Raw genomic sequence first — 25718 nt, 5'->3', positions numbered from 1 at the left:
ATGATTGCAAAAAGAAGTGGTAAGTTATCTACACTGATTAACATGAGGGTTAAGAGAACTTTTAAGGCTCAGATAACTTTTTATCAGTTTTATAAAGCATGTAAAGAAAACCTGAATATTAAAGTTAAATCATTAAAACTAATATTCATCTCCATGAAGTCCAGCATAAATTACTCGTGCATTTAATCAGTCCCAGATGATGGTGATGGATATAGGACTTCATGCTTTAGTGTGACTTTTTTTTTTTTTTTGGCGGTACGCGGGCCTCTCACTGCTGTGGCCTCTTCCATTACAGAGCACAGGCTCTGGACACGCAGGCTCAGCAGCCATGGCTCAGGGGCCAGCCGCTCTGCAGCATGTGGGATCTTCTGGGACCGGAGCACGAACCCGTGTCCCCTGCATCAGCAGGCGGACTCTCAACCACTGCGCCATCAGGAAAGCCCTGTGTGACTTTTTTAAAATGTAGAAACTTTCCTAAGTTGATTTTATCAACATACTTTTTACAAATCCAGGGAACTTCAAGCCACTCTTCATAAATTCAGTCTTATTGTAAATTAGGCTCCAGAATGTCCTCTTTGGTGATGCTATGACCCAACATCAAATAGCTCATGTGCTTTAATGTCAACACACCATAAAATAGAACAGAATATCGTGTAGTTCAAACCTACAATAATGTTCAAGGCACTCTAACCAAATCAATTAACCAGTCAAAATTTACATCAAAATAATCACTCAAAAATTCTGGCTTAATTAAATATTTTAATTTTATTTTATAACCTGTGGATGTACTGTTCAGCATGGTGACTACAGTTAATAATACTGTACTGTATATTTGAAAGTTGTTACGACAGTAGATCTTAAAAGTTCTTATCACAGGAAAAAAAACTGTATTGACAACTGTGTGGTGAAGGATGTTACTAGACTTATTGTGCTGAACATTTTGCAATATATACATATACATAATGATTTCGTATACATATACCAATCATTATGTACACTTGAAACTAATATAATGTTAATGTCAGTTATATCTGAATTAAAAAAAATTCTAGCTTAGAAAATGTCTATGTAGGATTGTATTTGTACAGATAGGCTAATCATGTTCTAAAATTGAGTCATAACATAATAATAGTCAAATTAGGAGAGAATTTTAAAAATCATATGAATTATCATTAGAAGGAGAGATCATTTAATTAGAAATACATTATGCTTGTATATTCCACAAGTGGAAGCAATATTAGCAATATTAACATTAACACCATTTCTCAACAAAGTCTCATAGTAAACTTATATAATATGGTTTATTTTCTGCTCAATTCAATAAGCAATTAACTCCAAATACAGAGTACATATTTGCTTATGAAGACATGATTTTCCACAATGAAAACCTAGTCTTAGTTTTCTTCCACTAGATGACGATGTGATCTTGCTTGATGCTGACTGCAAAATAAAAGTTCGTGGATATACCAAGACCCTCCTTTGTGCAGAGAGTGCCCCCAACAGCCCTGTGCCCCAACCCCATCGCCAAGGACTAAGATATCTACTCCAGCTTTGGAGGGCCACCACAGTTCAACAAGATTCCATATTCTTTGCTAAACAAACCAGAAATATAATTTAACATTACAGTTGGTGGGTTGTAGTATTTCACCAACAGTATCCCACCCAAAATACTACATCTTCTTAAAATCCAGTCTACTCTAAATGATCTTGGAATATAAATAAACATTTTAAGAACTTTCTTTGTTTTGCATTTTTTTTTTCTGGCCGCACTGTGCGGCATGCGGTATCTTAGTTTCCCCGACCAGGGATCGAACCCGTGCCCCCTGCAGTGGAAACACAGTCTTAACCGCGGGGTCGCCAGGGAAGTCCCTTAAGAACTTTCTTAATGAGAATAAACTTATTAGGCTTCGGTCTAACTTCCATTTAGCCATATACCACATGAAAAGAACATAAACTACCAGAACTGGAATGCCTGGTTATGACCTTAGACAAGTTATTACACCTCTCTATACCTTAGTTTTGTCATTTATAACATAGGGAACACTCTCTACAGTGTGCTTTCTCAATGAGGGTGAATATGCTTCTTGGGAGAAGGTGAAAAGATCTTATTCTCTTTATTAAGAAAGCAAGGACATATATATATATATAGTACATTAAAAACAACAACAGTATATTTGTGGTATTACAATTTCATGGGGGAGAGTATGATGATGAAAAAAATGTCTAAAAATGCTCTCAGGAGTGGGGGGCAATTAAAAAAAAGGCTGAGAGATTAAACTAGGCAATATATGTAAAAGTATTCAGAGCCATGCCTGGCACATAAATAAGCACTCATTAACTGCTGGTTAAAAGGAGGTTTTTTGCACTAAGAGGAGAAAAATAATGGGTCCAAGTCTACCTTGAAATGCCAATTTAACCTCTTGGAATGTAAATTTTGATTCAGAAGGAAACTATGTTAATACTCAGTGACTTACGTGGAAGTGCAACAACTGATATGCAAGGAGTGGAATCATCAATACTTTGATCATCCTCAGAAGACAGACAAAGCCTTTTATGTGGAGGTTCAATACTATCTTCTGAGTCTATTTCATCAGCTTCTAATGAAACAAAACAACCAAAAATCTCAAAATCTTCAAACCAACAGGAGAAAACAAAATCTTCAACAAACAATGACTGTAAAATAATCTTCTTACTGATTTACTATGTCAACTAAAGCCAGTCGTGCAAGTGAGACTCACTGTCCTCTCTATGCCTACTGCAGCACCTCAGCTCTTATTCTTATGACAAGGAACTATGAACAAAGGGGCCACTTTTTAAAACATCACACTTTTGTGCTGTTGACTACCTAGCTTTCCAAATATTTCACATGTAAAGACAAGGGTCGGTTATTTAATTCACTCACAACATTCACTGAATGCCTACCATTACCTAAGTTTGAGAAACAGAACAATAAGAGATACCCTGACTGTCAAGGAGCTCATAGTACAGTGTAGGAGATGACTAAACTAACAATTTCAAAATGGTGTAATAAGAACTATGAAGGTGGAATGAAGAGGCTGTTATATGAGCACACAGGCATTTAATTTAGACTGGAGGTGAAGGGAGGTTTCTAGAAAAGGTGTCTTAAACTTCAAAAAGAAACAGAAGCCGGGGGAAATGATTATTAACTGGCAGTAGGAGTAATACATGCAGTCATACTGAGGTCCGAGAAGCTTAAAGTATGTTAGGAATATAAAAATAGCTGTGAACTGCTGGAATACCGCTACATGAATTGTGGCAGGAAATGAGGCTGCAAGGAAAGCTGAGATGATGGAAGGCCTATGTGCCAAGTTAAAGAACCTGAACTATATTCTTAAAAACCATGGGACGCTTATTAAAAAAAAAAACCAAAAAACTTCCTATACTGTGAGTGAATTAAAAAAAACTTCCAAAAAGTTTGTTCATTTGGGTTTTTCCATAACATCTTACAGAAAAACTTGAACTTTTTGGCCAACCCAATACAATTATGTCAGCAGGTTCTCCTACCATTCTGAGGGCAGTGAAGAATGAGGTTCCCGTCTGCGTCCCGAGTCAAAGTCACAGAGTTCACAGTTTCTACTGTTACTGTGTCAGAATCCTCTTCAACTGTGCTCATACTCAAATCTGTATAAGAACAGGTTTCAGATTAGGGTTTAAAAAATTATTTCCAAGTATGAACATGAAGTAGCCCACAGAACCCTGTCCCCCCCCCCCCCCAATTTGTATCTGCCTGTAGTATTCTTTATGTGAAATTGCAATGATGCTTCAGGTTTCAAAACGTTTTTTCAAAAGTATAGGGGCTTCCCTGGTGGCGCAGTGGTTGAGAGGCCACCTGCCTATGCAGGGGACACGGGTTCGTGCCCCGGTCCGGGAAGATCCCGCATGCCACGGAGCGGCTGGGCCCGTGAGCCATGGCCACTGAGCCTGCGCATCCGGAGCCTGTGCTCCGCAACAGGAGAGGCCACAACAGTGAGAGGCCCACGTACCGCAAAAAAAAAAAAAAGTTTATACCAATTATTTAGAATTAGCTGTAATAATCTGCAAGAATCTAAATGCGATGATTAATTAAAAACCTACAGCATTTACTTTTTTAAGAGTTGTTTTTATCACATCCAATGAAAGACAACCTGTTCCAAGTTGTCTGTCATATCAGCAAAAACTCACACCACTTTTTAGTTATTTTTTATTGGCAGCTTTGTGATATATTCAAATAGGTGTTTAACTTCTGATTCTTTACCAGAAGACCCATCACAACTTTTCTCTTAATCTAAGAATTACTTCTCTAAAACACTATTTGCAAGTATTTAAGCTCTATTATTATCTGAAAAACAGGAACACTAAATAATTCTTCCTGCTGTTTTTTTCATATTGAACAAGTACATATATCTGTCACTGACCAAACTGTTTTCCTAACAGATATGGATCTAGGTCTTATTTTGAAATAGAGAACTGGATTTTGCTTAAAGTGCCTTTACCTGTTATTTTACACATATATTATTTCTCTTTTGTTCAGACAGACTGAATAAGTAGCACTTTGAATACAGTATCTCATGGAGCTGACAGGGGGAAATGCCCTGAATTGTAATCAATGGCCTGATTGAAGTCTTTGGGCTTACCTTGTAATGTTCAATGAAGTTCTTGCCTCAATACTCAATTTTGGTCTTGTCCACATACTTTTTTACCAACTAAATAATACAGAGGACATAAGCCTTGATGTGTATTAATCATTCAATATTTATTTGGTTGCTATATACAAGATATTAGTCTGTACATATATTTGCCATTTACACAAATGCATTTTCCCTTAGCAGAAAAACTTAAGAACTATTAACATTTACACGGTGAAGATCTACTGATTCACTCAAGTTCTACTGTACAAATTACTGTTTTAAAAGTACATCATTCATTTTACAATGGTAAAGATGCCATTCCCCAATTAAAGATAAGTGGAGGTCATGATTTAGTTATGACTAAAATTTGCAAATCATGAGGTAAGGTCCCTGGAACAAAGGAATGCTTACCTAGCAAACAGATGGATCAGCTATAGCCCTTCCCACAGAATCGAGTTGCCTTCCCTTTGCCACCAGCATCACTTTCATGTTATCCAGATTGTTTCTCCTCCATGTTCCTACCTCTGCAACACTCTGAAAAAGTAACAGCATTATACAATCAGGCTTACTGAGAACAAACAACTGTGTGCTAGCAGTATGCTGATGACAATCTAGCCTCAAGCCTCTGTGATGTCTCAACTAGAAGAGGAAGGACAAAACCAGAATTCTTCCGTAAGTAGACCTTTTGGAAATCAGCCTCTGAAAGAATTCTCCAATGAAGGGCAGAAATGACGGGATCCTATGCCTACTAAGTCAGTTTATAGGCAGTTTCTCAGCCCAAGTTGCCCCTCATCAGGCAGTCAAACTTTCTTGGAAAAAATAGGTTGAATTACACCAGTGGTTCTATGAACTGTAGATCTGGGTACATGTAACATGACCTAGGGTGTATACCAACCAACAATACCACAAATATTACCAGTAACTATATTTTTCTTTATAATAATTAACATCTCTCTTTAAATGTAGTACCATATTTCATCTTAAAGCATTAGAAACTACATAATATCTGTTAACAGCTCTGCCCAGGGATCTGTGGGAAAAAAGGAATCCTAAACAATCAGGCCAGAAAACATAAATTACAAGAAAGCTTTTGAATGTATTGTGAAACTTACAAAATCTGAAATGATTTGATTTTTTTTAAATTTATTTATTTAATTTATTTATTTTTGGCTGCATTGGGTCTTCTTTGCTGTGCTTGGGCTTTCGCTAGTTGTGGCAAGCGGGGGCTATTCTTGGTTGCGGTGCACAGGCTTCTTATCGTGGTGGCTTCTCTTGTTGCAGAGCACAGGCTCTAGGCACATGGGCTTCAGTAGTTGTGGCACTCGGGTTCAGTAGTTGTGGCTCACGGGCTCTAGAGCACAGGCTCAGCAGTTGTGGCACACGGGCTTAGTTGCTCCGCGGCATGTGGGATCTTCCCGGACCAGGGCTCGAACCCGTGTCCCCTGCATTGGCAAGTGGATTCTTAACCACTGTGCCACCAGGGAAGTCCCCATGATTTGATTTTTAAAGGTTTCTTTCAATAAACTTCTCATCTTCATCCCAAAGGATCAACCGAAAATTAAAAAGCACAGCAAGATTTAAGGTTCAAGGGGATGTTTCAGCAAAAACCAATGATTAAAATTCTCATTTTTGCAGTATTCTAATTAGAACTCCTCTCTAGGATGGGTATCTTTGAGAACTGCTATATATAAATAAGTCTGTAGTGCAAAAGGTACAGATCCTGCTAGAGAAAAACCCAGTCAGTTAACAGATTTCATGTTGTTCTCACTTCAGAATCCATTAAAATGTTTAAAAGCTGGTTTGTAAAGTAATACCTACTGTAGAAGATGGAGAAATTAAATGGTAAAAAAAGAAAAAAGAAGTTAAAACCAACCATAAACTTGCCAAAATCATACTTCACTCTTGTTGATGTGTGTGTGTTTGTGTATGAGGCTATACTGTAGAAGCAATTTTATATACTGCATTTTAGAGTTCATTCACATTGAAAAATGTGAAGGAAACCAAGCTAGGTATTTAACTGAAGTTTTCTGTATCGTTTAAAACTTCCACTGCATAAAAAACATGACGTTATCCAACAAATAGTCTATAACTGGACATTTACATTCTTCCCAATTTTTCATTTCCGTAAAACACTGAAACATTCATACACTATTTCTTTAAACAATATTAATTACTGAAAATTATTAGATCAAAGAATACAACAAAATAAACTTTTAAATCATGCTGCAGTCTATTTTCCAGAAAGGATGTACAAATTTATATTCCAACCACTGAGGTGTAAACTCTACTCCTAGTAGTAAATAAAAATACCTTGCCACTAGTATTTTTATTTAAAAAGAAACAACAAAGCAATAAAATAACAAACCCAGCACAACTCCTCATGTGATAGGTACAAAATGGTTACTGGTTTAGCAATTTAATGACTGTCATCTTAGGACCCAAATTAATCTAAAACTTCGGGAAAAAGAGAAAATAAAGGTGGATTTGAGAAGATATGATAAGATACAAGGAAAGGTATCTTAAGGTAAGATACAAGGTAAGTACAAGGAAAAAGGAGTCTGAAATAGCTAGATGAGAGTATTTCATTCTTGATAACCTGTACTGGGGTTAGAGGTCGATCCCATGCAGTGTACTAGCTTTAAATCAGGAATCTAGGTTAATTTTAAAAAGTCTGATAATTCATGTTAGAGATGAGTAAATGCTTCTACACTGCTTTGCAAATTAACTAGCATATCTGTTCAATCAACAAATATATATCACATGTGCAATGTGCCAGGGACTCTCTAGGCACTGGGATATAGTGGCTACTTTTTTTTAACCCCCAAAGATAAGCTCTTGACTTACCTTCCTGGGGTTTTTCCCCTCTTGTACTTAACAGCTACACAGTCTGGATTTAGTAATATTTAAGAAACTCACCTAATTTTATTTTTAATTTACTTTTTAAGGTAACACATTTACATGGTTCAAAATTCAAAAGGTAAAGGTGAAGTCTACTTTCCACTCTAGTTCCCTAGACCCCCTGCCTGGAGGTAAACAATGCTGTCAGCTTCTCATGCCTCCTTCCAGTTATTTTACTCATATATGTCAATATATTCCTCCCTGCTACGTACACTTTTTATAGAAATAGCATCATACTACAAATAGGGAAGCTTACCCTAATGGCTACTTTATATTTCTTCATCAGCAAGTACTGTAAGCCAGCCAACAGATTAACAGCAAAGTCCCCAGGGTGGGACCTGATTTGGCCTGGCAGGAGGGGATTAAAAAAGAAAGCCACTATGGCAGAGGCTTCCGAGCAAGGAGAGTAGCTGAATTTAAGGCTGGAGAAAAAGACAGGGGCACATCTCACAAGGGCTTATAAATCCTTGGACTGTTTTAAATTGGGAAATATAATTTACATTTTGAAAAGATCATTCAGACTGCAATATGGAGAATGGATAAGGGAGTAAGTCACGAAACAAGCAGCTGTCCAAGAGATGATAGTCACTTGGAATAGGTGGCGGAAATCAAAGAAAGGAGCCTGGACAGAGGATTTATTTTGGAGGTAGTGTTGACAGGATTTGCTGAAAGTAGATTAAGAGATGAGGAGCTATTTCAAGATGATTCCTACACTTTTGGCTTGAATAATTGAGTTTGGGGGCACTAGAAGATATTTATTAAATATTTTTATTACTGTTAATATTAACAAGTTAAGATATACGGCACCCAAATGAAGATGTCAAGTTGCCAGTTGGAAGCTGGAATTCAACAGGCAGGGATTAGACCTGTAAATTTGAGTTAGTGACATGCAAATTAAAGATAAGATCACCTAGAGAAGTTAGAGAAGACAGCCTAGAGTTCTGAAGCAGAAGTCAAGTAATGCACAAACAAGGAAAGGAGACTGAGAAGGACCAGCCAGGGATACAGGAGGAAAACTAAGAGATGTTACTTAAAAGGCTTGAGAGTGTTTTTCAAGGAGCATTAAGTAGTTGACTGTTAAATACTGCCGAGAGGATAAGATGGAGAAGTGACTACTTGATTTGGCAATAAGTAGAACACTGCTGACCTACTGGAATACAGAGAATTGGAAGTACAGAAGGTAATACAAAACAGGTCTTGTACAAGGTTTAGCTCTCAAAGAAAGCAGAGTGAGAAGATCTACGGTAGAGTCAAGACAGCTGTTATTTATAGGAAGAGTACATCTATATTTTAATATGACTATTAGAGTAACTGAGAAATGTTGGTAAATAAATCAACTTACGATAGTAAGGTACAAAGTTGAGTAATTTAGGGCCTTGTACTGTAATTCATTATACGTGAAACTATGCTTAACTTCAAAACCCGTTCCCCATTTGGTTTAATAGGGAAATATATCAGGAAGAGCTCCAATTCTAACATCAAAATTTTGGTTCCCTTTGGGGCAAATAAATACACATCATCAGCCTATTTTTTTTTGTAAATTTTTTTTTTGTTTGTTTGTTTTGTGTTTTTTTTTTGCAGTACGCGGGCCTCTCACTGTTGTGGCCTCTCCCGTTGCGGAGCACAGGCTCCGGACGTGCAGGCTCAGCGGCCATGGCTCACGGGCCCAGCCGCTCCGCGGCATGTGGGATCTTCCCGGACCGGGGCACGAACCCGTGTCCCCTGCATTGGCAGGCAGACTCTCAACCACTGCGCCACCAGGGAAGCCCTATAAACTTTTTTTAAAAAGACAATCTACATATTTATTTTTTTAGGCCACACCTCGAGGCATGATCCCTACCAGGGATCAACCTGCGGCTCCTGCACTGCAAGCGCAGAATCTAACGACTTCCCTGGTGGACCACCACGGAAGTCCACCATCAGCCAAGTCCACCATCAGCCTATTTAGATCTTCCTTTCTTTCTCTCAAATGGGTTATACCATATGCACTACTTTTTTTTAACCAACTAGACGTGAGAACATGAAAGGAAAAAATTTTAACAGCCATTTTAATTGGTGAAATGGCATTCTGGCACATTTCCATCATTTGGTGGATATATTAATGCCTTAGTAAAATCAAGAAAAGAATACCTGAAATGTGGTACAGAACAGTTATTATACTCACATTTAAATGAGAAATGTATTTGTTTACATTTATAGCTCTCAATGAACAAGATGACCCTACTCAATGTAGAACCAAAAAACCTACTACTCTTGGATCTGTTAGTTAACATAGACTTTAAAGACATGATCTACTCCATTCCAGTATTGATGTAAAGTTTTTATTCATTAGATTATCTTAAACTGGTATTTCCATCAATTGAGTCTACATAATTGTCCTGGTTTATCAGGCAACTAAGTGTCATAATCTTCTAAAAACTAGATCAAACCAAGAAAAGTGGCATTTCTTCCTGGTTTTGGGACTAGTTTCTGTAGGTAAATGTTTACTGGTTCCCAAGCACAGGACTAGTACAAATGGGGAAGGGTAGATTCTATTATTAGAGATCATGAGAAGCACAGAGCTAACACTTGCTGACCCTTGATGCTTGAAGATGTGATTCTTCACTGCAAGATGGGATGAGACTACATGGTGTGAAAAACATTCAGTACTATAAAATAGTTTTATAAGGGGAAATCAAGCAAGCTACAGAACGTAAAGTACCAGAATTTTATTGGATGAGGCAAAGACTGAGAAACACTAGCTGACGCAAAGTTTTTGGCATAATTCAACTAATAAGCCAGTAAGGACACATTTAGTTTTCAGATGTCTTTTTTCCTGCCCCAATATAATAAGAAAATTACTCATTTTCCTTTTTTTTTGGTGATAATCTTCCAAACCTTTCAGCCATATATCAACATACCTATTTTTAATTGTTTTTACGATACTGTGATCATACTGTCACATCTTTTATAACTTTTTTTTTTGCACTTAACTTTATGGGAAGCATTTTCCGATATTAGTAGTTATTCTTCCATAGCACTTTAAATGGGTACGTGGTACCTAAACTTATCTAACCATTAACCTATTACTGAACATTTTTGTTTTCAAGGTCTTGCTATTATAGACTCCATATTGGCCGCGACCATACCTTAGGTGGTACATAACTAACGCCTTAGGAAATGCTTGTAAGGGGATTTGCTTAGTAACATACAATAAAAAATCTTAAAGATATGTTTTGAAATATTTTTTTTTGAAAGAATGAAAACTCTGCTAAATTGAAAGTCTTAGTGAAGACTTTCACCAAGAAGAGAATAGGTAACAAATTCCTGGACTTCCCTGGTGGTGCAGTGGTTGAGAATCGCCTGCCAATGTAGGGGACACGGGTTCAATTCCTGGTCTGGGAAGATCCCACATGCCACGGAGCAACTAAGCCCGCGTGCCTAGAGCCCGTGCTCTGCAACAACAGAAGCCACTGCAGTGAGAAGCCCGCGCTTGCCACAACTAGAGAAAGCCCGCGTGCAGCAACGAAGACCCAACACAGCCAAAAATAAATAAGTATATATTTTTTAAGTAAAAATAACTTAATAAAAAGAAAAAAAAATTCCTATATCCTGAACATGGGGACATAGAGGGATATCAGGAAACAGACAAAGCCACAGACATCTTAAATATTGATTTTATTAAATATAGGAATGAGGTCACTTCACAGTTGAGGTTGAATGCTTTAGACTATGGTCCCAGGGGATTTGTTCTTCTGTATACTTTGTGGAAAAGTTTGAGAAAGACAACTATAAATGAACATACAAGCATACTGAATTAAGGTATTTAACTAATGTTCATTATGGCTTGGTTTTAAGATAATATGACTATATACCATAAAACGTCAATAAAGATATTAACAGGGTTTATTATAATAGGCTTTAATTGTTTTAAGATGTTGATTTCAATTACCAACTACTGAAAACAATGACACTATTAGAGTAAAAAAAATTACTTGGTAGTATGATTCATTTCAAGGTACAGCATTTCATACCTGGTTTGGCAATACAACCATATTGCTTATTAAAAAACAAAAATGTTGTCTTTTACCCAGTGCATGATTTAAGAGCTATACAATGTGTATTTGGCTACATTTTAAGATTTCAGCCATTGAAAACTGAGCCCTTTAAGCAAGGCATCATCAGAAGCTCTTTAAAGGTAATACATTATCACTATAGTTCTGATATACACTGAAGCCAATTTTTAAACCACACTTCTGCAACAGATACTAAAATACACATAGACAGTAAATAAACCTAAAGAGCATTTTTTTGCTGCCTAACACCTGATGGTCAAAAAGATTAGTTTTGACAACCGGTTACTTGGAAGAAGGGCTTGACAACACAGTGCACACAACTAAAATGACAGCTAAAAAAATGGCATAAGGTTAATACAAACACACACACACAACACCCCGCCAAACAAAAAGACAATTAAATTGTTCACAAAGAGCTCTCCAGTGTGCTTTTTCATGACAACTTCTTTCTGGTATTCATTGGTGGAATGGGATCTTTCTATAAACGTGAAAAAGGAGACATGATAGACAGGTTTCTTCTTTTATTTAAGTTTATCATTTACCTTTACGGAATCAAAACAAAAACAAAGCCTACTTGTGATTTCTATTACAAGCATCCTCTTCACAAAAGGAAAAAAAGTGAAGGGGAGAAATAATATGAAAGAAAATACCACATACATTTGATAACTCTATTTTATATTTAATGCCCTTGGCAATAGGTTTATCACTTTCTCAGGTCACTGCGTAGCATTTAAGGACAGAAAAGGCTTTGGAGCTGAATTTGCAAAGCATTTAGAAGCATACCAATTCCTAAGGAATCTTCTTATATGAGGGGGAAAAAAAAAGGTGCTAAAAATGATGGTGGTAAGAGAAAACAATTAAAAAAGAAAACTCCATTTTGACGAGGCAGGTTAAATAGTGTTAAATAGACAGCCTCTATATATGATATTAAAAAACTGGAACGCTTCCTAATCTTTTCAAAGTTTTGATGTCTTTACAACAAAACACAGTTCCCACCCCCCCCCTCAATATTTTAACAGCTATGTGCCAGGCTGTATATTCCTAGGGACACTTGTTTCACATTATCTTACTTATCCTCACAAGTGTTAACTTAAGTCAGTGTTCTCAATTGAGCATGAAAACAACAACTGTTTAAAATAATGAGATGTTATTTTCAGGACATACAAGCTTATTACAACATTAATAAAAATTAGGATCTGTAGTTGTTGGAGAGATAAGTGAGCAGAAAGATAAATAATATGTGGGAAAAGTAAGGACTAGTTTTGTTTTTATTTCAATATTAACTAGTAACATCTAGCTAACCTTACAAATACACTTATCTCTCCCGCTGCCTTGGGGTGAAATGAGGTAACTTTTCTACATCTTAAAAAAAGCCTGTAAAAAGAAGAGAACTTGGGAAAAAGAAAGAAAAAAAAAACTAAAGAAGACAACTACCTTCTTTCGGGGTATAATTCTCTACCAATAACCATTTCCCGTGACTGCTTCCCCTCAAAATACTTCTAAAACCTGAACATCCAGAGAAAAATGTTTATATAGCATATACTTATTCATGGAACTGCTCAAAGTGTGGACTTAAAGTTCTATATAAGTATGCAATGCCCAGTACTTACTGATTAACTGTTGATGAAGACAGGGCAATAGCATTTTGGCTCCACCATCTAGCTCAACTGCAATCAATTAAAGAGATTCACGGAGAATATGCAGGTTCTAGATCAGTCCCAAAAAGCATATTTTGGGGTGAGCCTATCAACTAAAATAGTAAAAAAAAAAAAAAAAAAAAAAATTAGCTTTTTTGGTGGCACATAAAGTACTTACTTAGTATATGGGAGTTAAAATAAGATTATCATAAAACATGAAATATTTTTTCTTCATAACTAACACGTAATTTTTTCCCCAGAAATGATCAGGCTAGTTTTTGTCCCTTGTGAATGAAGGGAAAAAAACTTTATTCTCACACCAAATTTTAGTCAAACAGATTGACAATTTTTGTAACGGTAAGGAACATACACTTAATTTCTCCCTGAACCTTAACTAAGTCTCTAAATCTTAACCTAATAAATGTATCTTACCACCACTACAGCATAACAGTAAAAAGGTAAGTTTTTGGTGTATTATGAGCACGGGCTTTAAACGTTTAAATGCTGGTAAATTATTCAAATTACTAAATAAATAAATAGAAAAAAATGCAGTGACACACAAAGTTATTTGAAACACAAGTTTAAGAGCAGCTCAAAGAAAAAAAATCTGAAGTAATGGAAAAATATGAAAATCCTTCCCTGAAAAATAGTTTTTCTCTCTGTAAAACTTTCAGCACAATGCAAGAATGTCTTACTTGAACTGGAGCTTAAAAGCTATAAATGGTTGTCTTCGGGAAATCAAAATAAAGGTAAAATCGATAAAAGATAAAATACTTCCAAACGGTATTACTGTAAGTTTAAAATACTGAACATTAGGAAGTAATCCTACAGAATACGCTTTTTGTCAAATGTCCCAACAAGCAGCCTCACCTACGGTCAGAAAGAAGGTGCACAACGATCAATCAAGTTACGAGAAAATAACCATTGAATGTGAATTTCCAAATTCAATCAGGGAAAGGGAGCCCTGACTTTTACATTTCACAGATTAATCACCTCTCCTTATCGACACCAAATTTTTATTCTAAAAACACATGCTGTACCATTCAACTGCATAGAATTGGCCACTTCTACTCTCAAACCTATGCCGCAGATTCCCTAAAGATTCTCAAAGTCTGTTTTAAAGGACGAAGAAAATTAAAAAATTTTAAAACTTCCTCGGAACTCGTCAAAATACGACAATCCCTATGTTGCAGGCTCATTTTCCTGTTCTCTGCCGGGTTAGGGCTGTCTCCCCGCACTTCAGCTCCTATGTTTCCCTTTTAAAAGAGACTCAGGCTGACAGTGATGGTTCGGTCAGCAACCCCGATCCCTTCCGCTTAGGCCATGAACAGCTGAGCGAGAGTGAACCCCAAAAGGTGGGAGAAGAGTCGAAGAGGCGAAAAGAGGAAAAAATAGGGGGTGCGGTGGGGTGGCGCGAGACAAGCCCCAACTCTCTCGATCCCATCCAAGCTCACCTCTCCTTCACTGTACGAAATAAAAACGAAAAGGTAACAAAAACGTAAAAAAGAAACCCTACGAAAAAGCAAGGAAGGCTTCCTTACTCTTGGGGTTCCCGGGCCCGATTCTCTCGCCAATCTCCCGGCCCACCCCACCCCACCCCACCCCCAGGGGTCCCGGCGCCATTTAGCTCCTACGAAGCCGCCGCCATTTTCCGCCCCCGCCGGATCGCTAGCTGTGCCTCGGCGGCTGCTCGCTACCCTGCTCTGCAGCCCACGCCACCGCCACAGGCCCGGCCCCGAGAGGGAGGCCCTGGCGTGAGCGTGCGGGGACTGCAGCTTCAGCGTCACGAAGGCCCAACTCCCACCCCGCCCGCGGCGCCCGAGCGCCGGCAGCTGGCGCCGGCCGGCGAGAGCAGGCGGGCAGCAAGGGGGCCGGACAGGCTCCACTGGGCGGAGCGGCCCTAGCGGCGCCTGGGACCTGAAGCTTCCATCGCACTTACTTCCTGTTTTGGGTCCGGGCACTTTGGAAGAACCAGGATGGAGGCTCCAAAAAATACCAGGATGGAGGAAGCAGCCACGGGCAAGAGTGGCTGCAGCTGGAGTGAGCGAGCGCGACAAGCCACCGGAAACGGAGCTACGGCCGCGCCCCGCCCCCAGCCCCCGCGCGCTCCCCCGCCCGGCCTCCTCTCCTTGGGGGCGGCCCTGCGCGCTGGCCGTGGCGTCACTTCCGGCCAAGTCGGAGCGCGAAAAAAGGTCCTTGGTTATTTGAGCTTCGAGACCCGTCTGAGTGGGAGTTGTTCGTTGTCTGCTCTTTTCTCCTCCTCGTACAAGGAAATAGGTACTGACTGCTGCCATGAAGGAGGACCTTCTTTCTTTGGCGCAACTGTGGTTTTCCTGGCTCTGCGACAGTTGGGCCTCGCCAGCCGACTTTCGTAATTATTCTGGGCCTCGGAGCGGAGGGAGCCTTCCGTGTGGAACTGTTAGAAAGCGGGGTCTGGGTGCAGACGATAACCGGGAATTGTATGTCTGGCTCTTCGGACTTGGTCTGCCTTGCCGTAGGCGCGTAGAGGTGTTACCCGTTGGGCGTATGATGCAATTCTTGGTGAAATGTATCCTGTGTGAATATGCTGTTCTGTAGTGCACAGTACGCCTTATAAAGCACGGCTTTTCTAAAGTGGATGTTCTTCAGCTAGCCTGGGGAGCTTTCAGGGAAGACCAATACTCGGCCCCGCCCCCAGAGAGTCTTGAAGCTTCCAGAGACTCCTGCAGAGATTTTTGTTTTGAAAGAGTCCTGAAAATTTTTTTAATTAATTTTTTTTACTGGAGTATAGTTGATTTACAATGTTGTGTTAGTTTCTGCTGTACAGCGATTCAGTTATACATGTACATATATCCACTCTTTTTTAGAGTCTGTTCCCATATAGGTCATTACAGAGTTGGGAATAGAGTTCCCTGGGCTATACAGTAGGTTCTCGTTAAGTAGCTCTTTTATTTAAAGTAGTGTGTATATGTCAATCCCAATCTCCCAAAGAGTTCCGAAGATTTTAGTGGTCGGAACCCTGTTACAACTCTTCTTAGGATTCATTTCACTTGTTTATAAAATTGATTTATTGTACGCTGCTTTTCTTTTGCTAGTGGGATGAGAGGAGTTTAGAAATTAGATTAGACAAATGTTCTTGCATCCAGCAACTATGTGTAGGCTTAACACTACATTGTCACAATGGGAGTGTAGTGAGCATCGGTTGTAAAGGTCAAATGAAGACCGTGTGTATACTACGTCTTGAATTGGTCTTAACTAATGAAGTTGATAATGCTTAGTGATTTCTTTTCCTCTCTTTCGGCTTTAAAAAAAATGTTTTTTGCAACCCCGGTTTCTTTTGAATACAAAATGTAGTTGGAAGACTTCGTGGAAGTGACACTAATTCATTGAAGAAAGGGGAAAAAGTACACACTGAAGTGGGTTTAGTTAGATAAATATTTGTTTCGATTTTAAGCCAAATGTACACAGTTTTCACCAGTAGTCCACATTATCTATTCTTTGGGGTAACTGTCTCACTCATAAATGTTGCATTTCATAAAAGAGAGTGTAAAACGAAATACCATCACACACCAATTAGAAGTGCTAAAATCCCAAACGCGGACAACACCAAGGGCCGATGACGCTTTGGAGCAATAGGAACTCTCATTCATTGATAGAGGGAATGCAGAATGGTACAACCACTTTGGAAGACAGTTTGGTGGTTTCTTACAGAGCTAAGCATATTCTTACCATGTGATCCATTAATTGCTCCTTGATATTTACCCCAAATAGTTGAAACCTTACCTCCACATAAAAAGCTGCACAGAGATATTTATACCAACTTCATTGTAATTGCCAAAACTTAGAAGCAACCAAGATGTGCTTCAATAGGTAAATGGATAAACTGTGGTACATCCATACAATCGAGTATTCAGTGCTAAAAAGAATTGAGCTGTCGAGCCATGAAAAGATGTGGAGGAATCTTAAATGCATGCCACTAAGTGAAAGAAGTCTATCTGAAAAGGCTAACTACTGAATGATTCCAACTATCTGACTTTCTGGAAAGGGCAGAACTATGGAGATAGTAAAAAGACCAGTAGTTGCCAGGGTTTGAGGCCAGAGGAAGAGAAATAGGTGGAGCACAGAGGATTTTTTAAGGCAGCGAAATGATTTTGTATAATGCTGTAATGGTAGATACATGGCATTATACATTTATCAAAACCCATACAATGTACAACACAGATAGTGAACCCTAATGTAACCCACGGACTTTGGTTGTTAATGATATATCAGTGTTGGTTCATCATTTGCAAATAAATGTACCACTGCGGTGGGGTATGTTGATAATGTTCATGTGTAGGGCAGCGACGATGTGGGAAGTCTCTTCCCCTCAATTTTGCTGTGAATCTTAAACTGTCCCCCCAAATAAGGTCTATTTAAAAAGAAGAAAATATAAAAGGGCCTGGATTTGGACAAGGTTAGCTAACAATTTTTGAGTGCTTATGTGTCATTTAAATGCTTTACGTATATTAAACACATTTAATGTTCACAAGTGCCAAAGCTTCAGTATAGTTATTACAAATGATTCCCATTTTAGACAAGAACCAAAAAAGTGAAGGAATGTGTCCAAGGAAACAGCAAATAAATGGTAGAGTCAGAATGAAAGCCTCAGCTCCAGAGCCTATGCTCTGAACTACCCTTCTGCAGCTCAAAAAGTACACTTCGGCAACAGTCTTTTTATAATGAAAAATTATTACAATCAGTTTCCAGAGTCTTTACTGAACTGGAAGAAGGACACATTTGACCAATTTTCAAAAATAACTGTCAAGAGCAGCATTTTATTGCATCTAACTTTATTACCAGTTTGTGGTAATCGCTGCATCCCACTGTGGTTATGGCATATATCGTTCAGTTTTTAAATGAGTATATAAATAATAGGTAACCAACACCACGAGGCAGGAGAGTGTTGTGGTATAGATGTTGAAGTCAGACCCGAGTGTGAATCTTGACTTTATTGCTTAGCGGTGGGTATGGTACTTCGCATCTTTAAGCTTCGTTTGCTTTTGAAAAGTGGCGATGCTAAAATCTATCTCCCAGAATAATGTAGGCAACATGCTTTGCACAGAGCCTGTCATATGTAGTAAGCACTTAAATACGGAAACTAATAAACCCGTGAACCAGAAAAGCAATTAAATTACTCAAAGTGGAGTTCTAATGATATAATAGTTACATAGGTAAAGTTGTTAACATTACCATTTATGAGGAATTGGTTCTTAATTAGCTACATTTTCCACAAACCATTACTGTGTAGGATTCTTTTTCACTGAGGCATAAGAGAGTGTTATCTAAATTATAGTTGCTACCCATTCTCTTCTGAAAAATCTTAGGTTAGTCTGCACTTTGCTGTTAATTCCCTAAAAAAAGTCAAGTGCATCCTCATAATTAATTCTTCCTTTCTGGGTGAGTTTCTTTCATAATTACCTTTTCCCAAGGTCAATTGGTGTTTACTTGGGGAAAACAAGTGTATTTTAGTATTAGTTTTAATACATAATTTTAAAAGTAAACCTATAATAGTAACACCTCTATATCTTTAACATGCATTATCAATGTAAGACTATCCAAAGTTTAAACCTAGAGCAACTTTCTGCAATTATAATTCTCGGTGTTTCCTACCTCACTACTTAGTATGTACCTAGGGAATGCATGAGATTTTTAATATTATCCTAGAATTTACCTAATTAGTAATTATTTTGTAGAAAAAAGTGAAAAATAGTTCTTTCATAAATAGAAGGTATTATAAAAGTATAGCACAGTTACGGTATTTACTGCATTTGCTAGTAATGATTAGCTCTGTTGGACTCCAGATTTTTTATAACACTTTCATGAACCTCATCAGCAATAGAATATTGATGAAATGACCTTCCTTTTTTGAAAGGTTGATATGTTAATATAAAAGTGTTTCAAATACTGAGAGGCTGGTTTTATTGTTTAATGATTGTCTCATGTCCTGGATGTCATGATTCAGAATAAAGAGATGTTTCCAAGGACTCCTGTTCAAAGTAAATGAAAAATATAATTATTGAGTAGCCCATTTTCTTTCTACACAGTCTTTGAGTCCTATTAATACAACTGATGTGTATGCACTGGAAGCCCTGCCAGAATTTCCGGCAAGCTGATGGGGATTCCTGTGCTAATAGAGGAATGAGCAAACTGTCCCTAGTTAGGCCAACACATCAGGCTCTTCCAAGTCCTCTTCTGTCTGAGATTCCTCCTCCAGGCTTTTGTCTGGGACTTACGGCACTCCATCTCGTAACCCCTTTCCTGCTCTCCATTTCATGTCCGTGTCTCATCCCTACACCTCTTTTAATCTTTCAGCCTGGTTACCTCTTCACTTATTTTTTTTTGCAGTAGAGCTTTACTGAGGCCTATTCATGGAACATTAGCAAAAATTGGTTCTTCTTCCAGTTAGGAGAATGGAGAACTAAGACTTCAGATCTTCCCAGCAAGTGAGGATAGAAGTTTTCATTCTGTCCTTGAAAATTTTGTGGGCAAAATGAAACAGAAACAGTTAAGTTACTTTACTAAAATTGGGAGAATGTTTGAACCCAGATTCAAATATCTCTTCCTTTATAGTCTGGCCTAGAAGGGAGAGGGACCATATATTGGTAAATCAACCGGTAATTTGCCAGTGTGGTAAGTTCTAAACTCTGAAGGTGAACTTTATGTAGGGAGTTCAGAGCTGGGTTTTCAGAGAAGACACTTGAGCAGGGACTGGAAAGGTGACAAATTACCAGAGTAGGGGGCGGGAGGTAGGAAGGCATTTGTTCAGGTAGTGTGGGAAAGAGTGTGTTTGTAGAAAGCAACTGGTCTATAACGTTTATAAAATGGTGAGAGCACAGTGCTGGTAAGTATTAGGCTCAGTCTCTTGCTGATGTTAACTGAGTTTAACCCCATTCCCCTAAGGCTGGACCATCTGCTGCCTCTGCCGTGTCTTACAGCTTCAGTTTGCCAGCATCTGGTACGCTACCTTAACTTAGCAGACACTTAGATGTTTGCTGAGTTCAAAGATAATTGTGTCTTAAGCCAGGAGATCAGAAACCTAGCCATTTTTATTTTTTGGCAGGAGAGCTCAGTCTTTTTTCAGATAGTGTCACTACTCGGGCAACTCTGGAATGAAACAAACAAATGTTACCTTTATTATTACTTTAGTAGAAGGAGGTTATTTTAACAAGATGGCACAAGTTTGGACTTATTCTAAACTTTATTACCCAAATCTTGTCCATCTAGATGCAGTATTTTAAGGATAGAAGTGTTGCATTTTAACCAGCAGATGTCCTTATTGTTCAGCAAGATTTTTTTTTTTTTCCCCAGACCAGTATCTACAACAGTAGATGGGAATTCTGTGCCTTTAATTTGTTAGTGATAAGCTGTGGTAGACAAATGACAAGCCTCAACAATAGTAAAACCAAAGGGATTATGCTTTGAAATTCAAATGTGAAAGGCCCTCTCACATTTAATGACTTGTCATTGATTAATTCCCTTCTCTTTTATTTGATGTATATCTAATTCCCTTGCCCAGAATATGCAGTGACAGAGAAAGAAACAAGGAACCTGCATAACCTTTATAGCTTGCAGGAGTTTGCACATTTGTGATACACCCATTCCTTCCTTTCGTTCAGCAGACCTTCGTGGGCATGTCCTTTGTATTGAGCACTGTCCTAGGCATAGGGAATATGGTAGTGGTCAAGAGAGACAAGGGATGGAGGAGCTTACATTATAGTAGTTTTTTTCTAACGTGTCTTTGTATAAAACTCTTAGTTAACTCTTGCAATTTACTAAATTATTGCAACTGCCCATGAAACTTGCTTATAATTAACAAATCAATGAGGGATTAAGACAAAATATGAATCAAATCACTTAGTATCATCAGATTGATCTAAACTGCAAATATTAGGAAAGATGGACCAATTTCTTGATCTTGCTTAGTCAAAGCACTTTGAAACATATCTGGCAAATAGTAGGTGCTCAAAAATGTCAGATATTATTATTTGTCTTTATCCATCGTAACAAGAAATAATGAAAAGCAGGAAAAGAGAATTGTTGCCTTATTTGTTGAGTAGGATTTCTTAGGGCAACAATTTTATTTCAGTGAAGAGGATTGGGATATAAAAAATTCTTTAATATATTAAGATTTATATTGAAATCATAATAGCCAGCAGGTAGTCTTTCTAGATATCTTTTAAACTTATTTTAAATTGTGTTTCATAGTGGCAGTCTATTGCTGAAAGGTATGGAAAGGGATATCATAAATTCCATTGTTTTACATTTTTTGTTTCTCTGAAACTGTTTCTTGGAAATTGGCCTGTTTTCATGTTTCTGGGCAAAGTGTTTTAAGCACTAGAGAAAGTGATATGGCCTCTTACTTAAGGATGCATTGGTTAGCCTTAATATACATGCAACTGATACATACAGACACATGCAAGGTAAAGGTTTTTCTTGACCTGAAATTGTTGGAGGTAAAATCTAAACTCAGTAGGAAACACTGTTTTTCAAGCAAGCTATTCCTCCCCCAAAATTACCTGAAATATATCAACCTACTCTTATAACACCTACCTAATTTAAGAATATCTACATTATATTTATATTTATATATATATATTAAAAAATTTATTTAATTGAAGTATAGTTGATTTACAATGTTGTGTTAATTTCTGCTGTACAGCAAAGTGATTGTTATACATATATATACATTCTTTTTCATATCCTTTTCCGTTATGGTTTATCACAAGATATTGAATATAGTTCCCTGTGCTATACAGGAGGACGTTGTTGTTTATCCCTCCTATATATAATAGTTTGCATCTGCTGACCCCAAACTCCCAATCCTTCCCTTCCCCACCCTCACCCCCACTTGGCAACCACTAGTCTGTTCTCTTATGTCTGTGAGTCTGTTTCTGTTTCATAAAGAATATCTATTTTATATTAAATATAGCCATAGTAAATTAAATTCCAGAGCATAATACCTTTGTTATAACAACTGCACCTTAAGTGGACAGACCTGGTGAAGACATGTAATATATAATTGTTAATTGAATGAAATTGGGAATAACAGGATTAGGAAAGCAGAGTTTCTATGGGCCATCTTTCAGACTTGTGAATATTATTATTATATATAATCAAATAATTGTAGCCACTGCAGCAGTATTATATTAGCAAACCTAGGGTAAAAAAAGATATGTAACTTCAGCAGTGAGAGTATCACTAATGTTTTCTTCCTGTGTCTTTTATGTTTCTTACCAGGTTACATTTATGCTGAATTTTAGTCTGTGATGGTTCAACCTGGTGTAGCAAGACATAAGGCTATTACAGCCTTTGTTACTCCTTTCTCTATTTCCATTATAATTGGATAAGCTCATTTTTGTTGAACAAGAGCCCATTTTCACATGATACTGCAGTCTTTTCTCTCTTTTCCTTTTCCAAAGAGCCATCTGCTGTGGAATCATTCTCTGTTGAGCACACTCTTGATCTTGAGCCTGTAATAAATTTTCACAAGAGTCTCAGAAGAACCCATGCTGCTTTACCATTGTAGACCAATTGCAGGGAAATATGTGATACAACAGTGCCTCATATATAATGTTATAAATAACTGTGTTATTTGAAAAGGTGCTAGTAGGTATAGTATAAGCAGTCTGTCTCTTGCAATGGGTAAAAATGAAAATAAACCTGAAACCCTCTGCTTTTAGGGCTTTCCTACCTCTCTCGTCATCACAACTACACTTTTATAAAGTAATAAATTGAGGGAAGGATTTAGAAATTAGATAGTCCTAGGATAGGTGGCTTATACCTAATGGTAGGATGCAATAAGTGACCAGTGTTCTCCTACCCTTTCCGTATTCATTTGGTAGGAAAATCTGATATTATCAGATATTTTATTTTTATTAAATTTAAAATAGGAATCAAAATGGTTGAATTCACTTCTTTTTATTGTTGTTTAAGCAAACAAAAGGTGAAATTCAACCCCAAGTAACTTTTTTGAAAGTCATAGATTATAAACTATAGGTTTGCAATGAATGAGTCTGTCATTTCCTAAGCAACAGGGCTTCAGGGACCTCCTCAGACTCTAATAGCTATTCCTTCTACTTTGTCAACAAATTACCTTTACAGAGACTTTTAAGCATTAACTTCCTCAGCAGCCTGCTGCCCACCACCCCCCCCGCCCCGCCCCTGCTTATATGCTCATCTGAACTCATCCTAAACTCCTTTCCTCCAATCCTAGAGATGTTCCTTCTCTTATTCAAAGCTAATCACTTCTTTTTTTTTTTTTACATCTTTATTGGAGTATAATTGCTTTACAATGGTGTGTTAGTTTCTGCTTTATAACAAAGTGAATCAGTTGTACGTATACATATGTTCCCATATCTCTTCCCTTTTGCGTCTCCATCCCGCCCAACCTCCCTATCCCACCCCTCTAGGTGGTCACAAAGCACCTAGCTGATCTCCCTGTTCTATGCGGCTGCTTCCCCCTAGCTATCTATTTTACGTTATATATATATGTCCATGCCACTCTCTCACTTTGTCACAGTTTACCCTTCCCCGTCCCCATATCCTCAAGTCCATTCTCTAATAGGTCTGTGTCTTTATTCCTATCTTACCCCTAGGTTCTTCATGACATTTTTTTTTCTTAAATTCCATACATATGTGTTAGCATATGGTATTTGTCTTTCTCTTTCTGACTTACTTCACTCTGTATGACAGACTCTAGGTCCATCCACCTCATTACAAATAGCTCAATTTCGTTTCTTTTTATGGCTGAGTAATATTCTATTGTATATATGTGCCACATCTTCTTTATCCATTCATCCGATGATGGACACTTAGGTTGTTTCCATCTCCTGGCTATGGTAAATAGAGTTGCAGTGAACATTTTGGTACATGAGTCTTTTTGAATTACGGTTTTCTCAGGGTATATGCCCAGTAGTGGGATTGCTGGGTCATATGGTAGTTCTATTTCTAGTTTTTTAAGGAACCTCCATACTGTTCTCCATAGTGGCTATACCAATTCACATTCCCACCAGCAGTGCAAGAGTGTTCCCTTTTCTCCCCACCCTCTCCAGCATTTATTGTTTCTAGACCTTTTGATGATGGCCATTCTGACTGGTGTGAGATGATATCTCATTGTAGTTTTGATTTGCATTTCTCTAATGATTAATGATGTTGAGGATTCTTCCATGTGTTTGTTGGCAATCTGTATATCTTCTTTGGAGAAATGTCTATTTAGGTCTTCTGCCCATTTTTGGATTGGGTTGTTTGTTTTTTTTTTGTTATTGAGCTGCATGAGCTGCTTGTAAATTTTGGAGATTAATCCTTTGTCAGTTGCTTCATTTGCAAATATTTTCTCCCATTCTGAGGGTTGTCTTTTGGTCTTGTTTATGGTTTCTTTTGCTGTGCAAAAGCTTTGCAGTTTCATTAGGTCGCATTTGTTTATTTTTGTTTTTATTTCCATTTCTCTAGGAGGTGGGTCAAAAAGGATCTTGCTGTGATTTATGTCATAGAGTGTTCTGCCTATGTTTTCCTCTAAGAGTTTGATAGTTTCTGGCCTTACATTTAGGTCTTTAATTCATTTTGAGCTTATTTTTGTGTATGGTGTTAGGGAGTGATCTAATCTCATACTTTTACATGTACCTGTCCAGTTTTCCCAGCACCACTTATTTAAGAGGTTGTCCTTTCTCCACTGTACATTCCTGCCTCCTTTATCAAAGATAAGGTGACCATATGTGCGTGGGTTTATCTCTGGGCTTTCTATCCTGTTCCATTGAGCTATTTTTCTGTTTTTGTGCCAGTACCATACTGTCTTGATTACTGTAGCTTTGTAGTATAGTCTGAAGTGCGGGAGCCTGATTCCTCCATCTCCGTTTTATGTTCTCAAGATTGCTTTGGCTATTTGGGGTCTTTTGTGTTTCCATACAAATTGTTAATTTTTTGTTCTAGTTCTGTGAAAAATGCCAGTGGTAGTTTGATAGGGATTGCATTGAATCTGTAGGTTGCTTTGGGTAGTAGAGTCATTTTCACAATGTTGATTCTTCCAATCCAAGAACATGGTATATCTCTCCATCTATTTGTATCATCTTTAATTTCTTTCATCAGTGTCTTATAATTTTCTGCATACAGGTCTTTTGTCTCCTTAGGTAGGTTTATTCCTAGATATTCTTTTTGTTGCAGTGGTAAATGGGAGTGTTTTCTTGATTTCACTTTCAGATTTTTCATCATTAGTGTATAGGAATGCCAGAGATTTCTGTGCTTTAATTTTGTATCCTGCTGCTTTACCAGATTCATTGATTAGCTCTAGTAGTTTTCTGGTAGCATCTTTAGGATTCTCTATGTATAGTATCATGTCATCTGCAAACAGTGACAGCTTTACCTCTTCTTTTCCGATTTGGAATCCTTTTATTTCCTTTTCGTCTCTGATTGCTGTGGCTAAATCTTCCAAAACTATGTTGAATAAGAGTGGTGAGTGTGGGCAACCTTGTGTTGTTCCTGATCTT

At 37.8% G+C, this 25718-nt stretch overlaps 2 protein-coding genes across 3 annotated transcripts in view; one reads left to right on the top strand and one right to left on the bottom strand.

Moving 5' to 3' along the window:
- Nucleotides 1-15270, bottom strand: part of DMTF1 (cyclin D binding myb like transcription factor 1) — a 44275-nt gene extending 29005 nt beyond the window's left edge. The window contains exons 1-5 of one of the 2 annotated variants that reach the window (XM_082847013.1): nucleotides 15158-15270; nucleotides 5040-5162; nucleotides 4635-4703; nucleotides 3526-3642; nucleotides 2475-2597 (exon numbers count right to left, since the gene is read on the bottom strand). In XM_082847013.1, coding sequence (XP_082703139.1) covers nucleotides 2475-2597; nucleotides 3526-3634 — 232 coding nt within the window. In that variant the 5' untranslated portion in view covers nucleotides 3635-3642; nucleotides 4635-4703; nucleotides 5040-5162; nucleotides 15158-15270. Of the gene's footprint in view, nucleotides 1-2470; nucleotides 2598-3525; nucleotides 3643-4634; nucleotides 4704-5039; nucleotides 5163-15157 lie in introns of those variants that run through there. The other variant, XM_082847014.1, reaches the window with a different exon arrangement.
- Nucleotides 15271-15391: 121 nt separating this feature from the next.
- The window catches only part of ELAPOR2 (endosome-lysosome associated apoptosis and autophagy regulator family member 2), a gene marked incomplete at its 3' end in the record, with an annotated part of 288322 nt that continues 277995 nt past the window's right edge, over nucleotides 15392-25718 (top strand). Inside the window, exon 1 of the mRNA XM_082846355.1 lies at nucleotides 15392-15495. The remainder of the gene's footprint in view (nucleotides 15496-25718) is intronic.

This window comes from Leucopleurus acutus (genome assembly GCF_964270905.1).
Source record: "Leucopleurus acutus genome assembly, chromosome: 9".
Taxonomy (NCBI): Eukaryota; Metazoa; Chordata; class Mammalia; order Artiodactyla; family Delphinidae; genus Leucopleurus; species Leucopleurus acutus.
Note: the sequence above shows the minus strand (reverse complement) of the source record. Positions and strands in the feature narration are given on the sequence as shown.